This window comes from Fonsecaea multimorphosa, assembly GCF_000836435.1.
Source record: "Fonsecaea multimorphosa CBS 102226 unplaced genomic scaffold supercont1.28, whole genome shotgun sequence".
In the NCBI taxonomy this organism is placed as follows: Eukaryota; Fungi; Ascomycota; class Eurotiomycetes; order Chaetothyriales; family Herpotrichiellaceae; genus Fonsecaea; species Fonsecaea multimorphosa.
The window spans coordinates 380,583-388,444 of NW_015971662.1; the positions used below are offsets into that span (position 1 = coordinate 380,583).

Genomic DNA, 7,862 nt, shown 5'->3' on the forward strand with positions numbered 1-7,862 from the left:
CCAGCCAGTCTCTTTTTTTCTTCCCGCCAGAGCTGGCGTCCTCCAGAGGTCTGTGGACCAATGATCTTTTCGTCGATTCTCACGTGTGGTGCTCTTTCCTGTGAAGCTCCTCTCGATTAGAAGTGCCATCGACGAGCTTGACAATGTCCGGTCGAAGCTCTTGCGAAGCTTTTTCTAGCCACTCAAGCCGAGGGACGAGTCCAGCATTGCTTCTGCATCCATCATGACGGATTTCTCTGGATCTATATATACACTCCTACCTTTTCCTCGAGTGTAAAGTGCCAAGGTGAGTTTTGCAGCTGTTGCTTTGTCGTCTGTACTAGCGAACTATGGCTGTGCTTCGGACTGTTCTCACCACGCTCGTCGCCGCCTCGGGGGCTCTTGCCGCTTCACGGCCTTACTCGTCTGCCTACCTCGAGAAACAATTCCCGCAGACCTTCACTGACTCGTACAACATCCTCAAACATGTGGGTGGGATCGGCCCGTATTCAGATCGTGTGGGCTATGGGATCGACCCCAATCCCCCGCAAGGCTGTGCTGTAGACCAGGTCATCATGCTGATGCGCCACGGGGAGCGATACCCGGACACCACGACATACGGGAGGATCGAAGCCGTGCTCAACAAGCTGTATACCGCCGGCGTTTCCCAGTGGTCCGGGGACCTCGCCTTCCTGAGTGACTGGACCTTCTACATCACCGAGCCGGGCTACCTCGAACAGGAGACCTTCTCAGGCCCTTATTCGGGCCTCTTGCACGCCCTGAGACAAGGCACCGAGTATCGCGCTCGCTACGGCCACCTGTGGGACGGCGACTCGGTGGTGCCCATCTTTGCGAGTGACTACGAGCGCGTCATCGAGACGGCGCGCTATTTCGGCATGGGCTTCTTCGGCTACAACTACTCGACCAATGCCGCCATCAATGTGATCTCCGAGAATGCCACCCGCGGAGCAGACAGTCTGACGCCCAGCTGTCCTGCCGACACGGGCTTGCTCGCGTGCTTCTACGCTTCGAGGACTTTGCCGCAGTTCAACGTGGCCGCGGCGAGGTTGAATGCGCAGAATCCAGGCCTCGATCTGAATTCTTCCGACATCGTGACACTGATGAGTAAGATGTCTCTCCTGTTCTAATTGCGGTATATGTCTAGCTTGAGAAAAGAGTCACTAACCCGGTATCATCGAAATACAGGCGTGGCCCCCTACGAGCTCCAAGCTCGTTCCTATTCACCGTGGGTGGACGCGTTCACACTCGACGAATGGGTGGCATTCGGGTACATTCAAGACCTGACCTACTACTATTGTTCGGGGTATGTTGTATGAGTCTTGCACGTCCTGACAACTGCTGACTGACAACTTCCCACCCTTAGCCCTGGAGATCCATATGAGGTCGCAGTCGGCCAAGTCTTTGCGAATGCGTCCCTTGCACTGCTTGAAGCCGGCCCGAGCCACGGCACCATGTGGTGGAACTTGTCAGTACATACAGATCCCAATCGAACCCTGTGCAGAGCTCACTCAAGCTGACCATCCGCTCACCAGCGCCCATGACGCCAACATCACCCCCGTTGTCGCGGCGCTGGGCCTGGACGTGCCCGCGTCACCCCTCCCAAATGACACGATCCCCTTCCCCAACCCGTACCGATCCACCGACATCGTCCCCATGGGCGGGCACCTCGTGCTCGAGCGGCTCTCGTGCAACGCGACCTCGGCCCCGACCGCGGCGGGCGTCTACGTCCGCGCCCTGATCAACGAGGCCGTCGTGCCCTGGCCGACATGCCAGTCCGGGCCGGGCTACTCGTGCCCGCTGGCCAACTACAGCGCCATGATCTCCCGCGCGCCCAACTTTGTGCAGATGTGTAATGTGTCTGCGCTGGGGTTTCCCGAGTACCTCGACTTCTGGTGGAATTTTAACACGACCACCGAGCTGAACTTTCAGAACGGCAGCATTCCCTGGGCGCAGACGTATACCCACGTCAATGGATGATGAAGGGTGCGAGACTTTGGCCTATGGGGTAGAGATTCCTCGCGTTACCATCAATTTGCTCGGATGCCACTAATATTACCATTGTCCACTCGTGGCAAAGGATAATGGTTCGCTAGTCGTCACGTCCTGACTGGGTTCTAATTAGGTGTCTCCCGATAAACGAGCCTCGTTGTACATAGACCGAATCCGTAAATAGAGCAATGATTCAAAGAAAGGGAAAGCCAACATGGCCATTCAACTCCCCACCGTCGTCTTCTGAAGCAAATCTATCCCAGCTTCGCAGCATGTATATATATACACCTCGAATCGTCCATCCCCCCCACAGAGCGAACGAAACAAATGTATACCATGCTGGAAAAAAGGCGCGGTGGCTGCGAATAGCGCAAAAATGTGAAAGGCGGGGGCAGGAGTGAGCCGAGGAGACTGGGAATGCAACCGGTCCCGTGAAACCATTATGATAAATTGGAAAAGCGTAAGTTCGTAGGATGGCGGAGATGAATAGACGGACAGATGGATAGCGCAAGAAACATCGATCCAGCAAAGTCAGGACGTACGGACAGAAAGGAAGGAAGGAGAAGGAGCAAGACAGGTTGCGGAATCCACGATAACACGAAGATCACCGTTGTGGCATAGTTCTCGCTTCGCAGGTCCTTCTCTTCCCTGGCAAGGCTCCCAAGGGGATGATATGCACGTTCCACATTCTCTCATAAAGTCAAGGCTGAACAGTGATTTCACGGCCGATCGTATGGGTAGGTACGCCCTCTTCTCCCTGCTGTGGATGACACTCCCCAATCAACAAAAGTCCATACCTAGGAGCGAGCAATATTCTTTTCTCCTCAACGCCCACCTCCCCGGCATTGCGACTCCCTTAGCCGTATCAAGGTCAAGGCTTCTCCGTCGCGCTCCTCCACGCCCGTTCGAATATCCCCCTTGCCTTCCCCGCGTCATCGGCACTCCCTATCCGCTGCTCCAAAAATCTCTGTAAATCATCCCAAAACTCCTTTGACTCCAGGACGCTCGTTGTTGCCGTCGTCTGCACATCTTCCATGGGCGTGCCTTCTGCACCCGTTTTCTTGCTCTCGGTCTGCGCGCCGCCTGTCTCCGCCGCCGCCGCCGAAGCCTGCTCCGACGCAGTGGTCTCGTCAAGAGGCGCCGTGACGTGAGTCTGAGGCGGGTCAGGAGCGCCGCCCATGACCATCACTCCGAACTCCACCTCCGACGAGCCCGTGGTGGAAGTGATTCCCGACCCCACCAGCGCCTCGGCGACGGTCTGTTTACTGGGCGGTATGGGCTTCTTGTTCAACAGCAATTTGACCTTGTCGAGATTCGGCACCACGCTCGGTCCCCCCAGGGTCGCCTGGATGCGCTCTTTGAGAACCTGGATCGTCACCGTCGCGGGCGGTACGGAGGGGATCACGAGAGTCATGTTCGGGTTGCGCGCGGACTTCAATACCAGCGTGATTGTCGGCGTGGAGGGCTCGGAGCCCGGCGGTGCTGCGGTGACAGGGACCGATTTGGGCGGCGGCGGGTGCGGTGGCGTCGAGAGCTTGGGCAAGGTATACTGCTCACAACAGAAAAAGCTTCGTCAGTGGGTGTAGAGACCTTCTTATCCTGCAATTCTCTTGATCCGTCGCCTTGCCCACAACGGCTTAGCGAGTCCTCCGTGCCAGGCTCACGGTGACTGCAGGGGAGTGGTGCAAGAAACTTACTGGCAGCCGCATCTGAAACGTCTTCGGATCAAAGACATGGTCGGCTTGGTATTTGTTCGGTTTGTTGTCTAGAGCTGTGAGGAATTGCTTCGCGAATTGGAGGTCGCCCATGTTGCCTGCGCGGGCCTGGCGCTCTTCCTCCAGACGACGGAGGGCGTGTTGGAGAGCGAATGCGGCCAGGTTGAGTGGGAATCCGGTACGTGAGCGAGGACAGGTCGAGCTGGACGACGGGCGTTCGTGGGAGAGTCGAGGATCGGGTTGTCGACAGAGGTGGTGGTCAGGACAGCAAGTCGCCGCTGGTGGGAGTTGCGCACATGGAGGTTGGAGAGCTGCATTGACACTGCACTGACATCACCCCGCAAGGCTGAGCGAGGCTGATCCAGGCACAAACAAGACAGAAAATCGGACCTTTTTCAAGACAAGCGATTCGTCTCAAAGTTCCCAAAAGGAATACTGCATTAATTTCTATATAGTAGAAACTTCAAAGGCGAGCTCAAATGGTATCATCGGTAGAAATCATAAATCCCTTCACGTCATGAATACAATAAATATTACCCAACCGAATTCCGACTCCAACTCTAGAAGACAGGAACGATGTTCTCATTATTACCGTCAGTCCCCTCCACGTACCAGGCATGGTGCACCGTCTTCAAACTGCCGAGCCTCTTCAAACTGGTCGAGCGGCTGACACTGCCCATCCTCGAGACGCCCTGTCTCAAGCTCTTGAACCGCGTGATCGTGACCGGCGGGCCTTTGTCCGCACCGTTTACCGACAAATGCTGGTTCCTCTCGACTTCCTCCGACTTGGATCGGGGAATGACGTCGATATGGTCGGGGACGCCAGACTGGAACTCGCTGTCTGAGGGCGTCACGCTGATCTCAGGTTTGACCACTTCTTTCATGCTATCCTGGCTCGAGACCGACGCTCGGTCACGGAGGTCGACCATTTCGAAAGCGTCTTGCTCGTCCTTGCCGCCCACAAACGAGAAGGGAGTCTCAGGACGGTCTGCCTGTTCGCTGCCCGCCGAAAGTTTGGTGTAGGGGGCGTCGCGCTCGCTGCCAGGTCCTTGCATGGCGGAGCTGATCATGTTGATCAGGATCCCGGCGCTTTGTTCCCCGCTCTGGCGAGCTAGTTGCTGACTGGGAAGAGGGGCCGCCGCCGACGGGACCGTCTTGTCCTTCTTGCTGAGACGGCGCGAGAGAGATCGGGCGAGCGAAGAGTTGCGGAACAGCTTGAATTCTTGCTTGGTGGCTTTGCCCACCAGCGGCGAGTCGTCTCCGTAGGTCGTGAACGGGGAGTTGACCGCTCGGTAAGTCGAGGCCGACGGAGGGATCACGTCAATCTTGGGATACGCGGGGTTGTTCGCAGGCGCATTGGGCTGGATGGAAAGACCGAGTCGCATGGCAGGGTGGTTCGCCATGGGCACGGGGGCGGTCGCTGGCCCTGATCCATTGGGACGGAGCTGGTCAAACGGATTGGGCACCGGGCTGGGCCGTTTGTATCTTCCACATTTCGTGCAGCACCGCGTCCCGGTCGACGATCCTGGGGAACTCGAGGGCCCAGCAGTGCTCTCCGACAGTCTGGACGAGCCATGGGACGCCTGCCCTTCGGAAATGGTCCGAGCATGCGCGGTCGCAGTGGGCATCGGCGCGGGGGCAGCGGCGGGAGGGGTCGACGCTGTCACGTTGGACTTGCGTTTGCCACACTGGTTGCAACTGTGCCCGTGACCATCGCCCTGACCAGGTTTCTTGCCGCATTTGCCACACTTGTGCGCGTCGGACGAGGCGTCCGTCACCACTGTGGGGTTGATGGGATCGGACGCTTGACGCCTGTACACCGGCGGGAGCGCGCCATCGTGCATGTCCTTGGCCACCTTGACGACCTTGGGCTTCTGCTTCTCGGGAGCGGAGTTGGATCCAGGGTACGGCTTTCCGTCGAGGCGTCGCAGGTCGACCGACTGACGTTGGTCGCCATTGGGTCTCTGCGGCGTGGGCGCTTGGACAGGTGCTTCTGCGGGGCGCTCAATGGGACCCGACTCGGCGATCGGTGAGACTGGGGAGAAAGTCGCTGTGGTTGGCGGCGGCGTAGCGGTCGACGCGGGCCCAGGCCTGAAGTTTGGGGAGAAAGGGTTCGTGTCGGGCAGAGGATCGTGGTAGGAACTGGGTAACACGGCCGTGGTGACGGGCACGGGCTGCTGCGTGCCTTGTGGCAGACTCTCGTAGGGCACCGCAGTCTGAAGAGAGCCTTGGGGGATCGCCTTGCCTGGGTAGGCGGGTGGAGGTGACTTTGTCAATTTGGTCATGCTGGCGTTTGGCGTTTACAGTGTCACGTAGACGGCACAGAAATAATATAACAATCGGGCGTGTAGAGCGAGAGTCCAAATGAACGACACAAGAGAGACGAGCGAGAGGTCGGACGATGTAGCGGAGTGAATGACGGTGAGGAGCACGTTACAAGCAAGCGAACGCACCGGAGGAGATCGACAACGTCAATACTCCCCGAAAAGGGACGGTCGAGAACGAACGGAAATGCAGAAGCAGATGTAGAGCTGCCGCAGAGGGAGGGAACAAAGGCAAGAGTAGTGGAAGTCTGTGAACGAGATTGGAGATGAAGCCGGGTAAAGGGTGGACGACTGGCAGATATGAGGCCCAGGTGGAGGTAGACGGGCTCGACGGTCACAAGAATGGACACCGATGGCTGATGGTTGGCTGCACGCTGGTGCCTTGGTATTGCTTTGTTTGCGTGCCGAGCTACACTGCAAGAAGGGTGGCCATGACCTAAATCACCTAGATCACCGCTCCAGGCTATGCGGGAGCAAGGTTTGGGCAGGGCACGGCAGAGCGAGAATCAGGATTGTGGACGGTAGCAGTCCGGCACTGCACAGGTTTTGGCTAAAAGGCCCCAGGGCACCTGGGAGGCACCTAACGCCCCTAAGGCCATCATGGACTCCCAGGCCGCTCGGCTGCTAAAACCGGCTGAACTGTGGCGGAAGGCCACAAAGCCCCCCTCACCATCCACTATCGCCCCTCGCCATGGACGGCTATTCAATGAATCCCATCATGGAAACATTCGAACTTGTGATCCAAGCTGAAGCAGTACGGAGTACGGGGAATTTGAGAGGTTCAGAGTAGCTGCTGCTGTACCAGAGCTTTACAAGAATCGCAAGTTCTATCTTGTGTGTTGCCCGACGTGAAGGTGAAGCAGTAGGTACCTCGATTTAGCAGACCATCATCACCAATTCTCAGGTACCCTGGCTCTCAGATTCGCGTTGCTCTCGTATCAAAGCTGGAAAAGGGAAGGTGAAAAGCCACCTGGCGCCACGCCTGGTCGGTGCCTGGGGCCCAAGGAACAGCGCTGGCCAATGCCCAAAGGCTGCGCCACCCACGCCGACCCCAAAAAAGGGGAAGGAGCTCGTCTTCAATTCTCCATGCGGTCTAGCGAGGCGGTGTGGCTTGTCCGTTGCTATCTTGGGCGCCGTCCAAACAAATCGAGCCTTGGCGAAGAGCCAGCAGGGATTGTTGCCACGAGAAACAAGGCTTTTCTAGTTGCCCGCCACGAGATTGGATTGACACCTCGGTCGAGATGCTGCAGACTTCATGTACGTACGCAGCACCGTGCTTTCCACGCGTATCTGTGGAGCTTGGCGGCCGCAAGAAGAACATCACATAAATCAATAGCTGCCACGTGCACAGAGCATCGTTGCCATTGACAGAAGCAGCCGATATGAGACGGGCGGAAAGGGAGGAGGATCGACGACTTGAATTCGATGTTGCAGCAGTATCAACGCGCTAGACGAGTTCCCTGGTGCAGCAGGGGGATCTGTGCACCGCGTTTGCGGTGTAAAGCCCAGCTCACTTGACTCGGGAGAGCTTGATAGGTTACAGTTGTTCCCTGATTAAACAGCACGAGTGGAAAAGATCAGCACCAACGCGGGAAGGAACAAGGGCATCGTAAGATCCGCTCCCACACTCGTTCGCTTGAGCACGACGTCGCTCTCGGATCGGCGGCACCGTATAGAGAGATCGGGGCGGCACCAGTTCGCGATCACCAAGGATACACAAACTGCAATCCTCCACTCCTCTTCCGTCAGCTCGGGCGCGGGATATAGATTGACGGGTTGGTGGGAAAGTGTATGAATAATAATAGTATTACGACGTCGCCCCATTTGCCCGTAG

At 57.3% G+C, this 7,862-nt stretch overlaps 3 protein-coding genes across 3 annotated transcripts; 1 reads left to right on the plus strand and 2 right to left on the minus strand.

Annotated features, from left to right (window-relative positions):
• Nucleotides 1-329: 329 nt before the first annotated feature.
• On the plus strand, nucleotides 330-1,977 carry Z520_10224 (uncharacterized protein; the record flags this gene model as incomplete). Its single annotated transcript, XM_016780717.1, has 4 exons — nucleotides 330-1,104; nucleotides 1,186-1,303; nucleotides 1,364-1,465; nucleotides 1,533-1,977. The coding sequence occupies 4 exons, from the start codon at nucleotides 330-332 to the stop codon at nucleotides 1,975-1,977; spliced, it is 1,440 nt and encodes a 479-aa protein (XP_016628320.1).
• An 883-nt stretch (nucleotides 1,978-2,860) lies between these two features.
• On the minus strand, nucleotides 2,861-3,797 carry Z520_10225 (uncharacterized protein; the record flags this gene model as incomplete). The annotated part of the gene is made up of 2 exons (XM_016780718.1): nucleotides 2,861-3,538; nucleotides 3,687-3,797. 2 exons carry the CDS (start codon nucleotides 3,795-3,797, stop codon nucleotides 2,861-2,863), a joined length of 789 nt encoding a protein of 262 aa, XP_016628321.1.
• Nucleotides 3,798-4,264: 467 nt separating this feature from the next.
• Z520_10226 (uncharacterized protein) lies at nucleotides 4,265-5,989 on the minus strand (the record flags this gene model as incomplete). Its single annotated transcript, XM_016780719.1, has 1 exon — nucleotides 4,265-5,989. One exon carries the CDS (start codon nucleotides 5,987-5,989, stop codon nucleotides 4,265-4,267), a length of 1,725 nt encoding a protein of 574 aa, XP_016628322.1.
• Nucleotides 5,990-7,862: the final 1,873 nt, after the last annotated feature.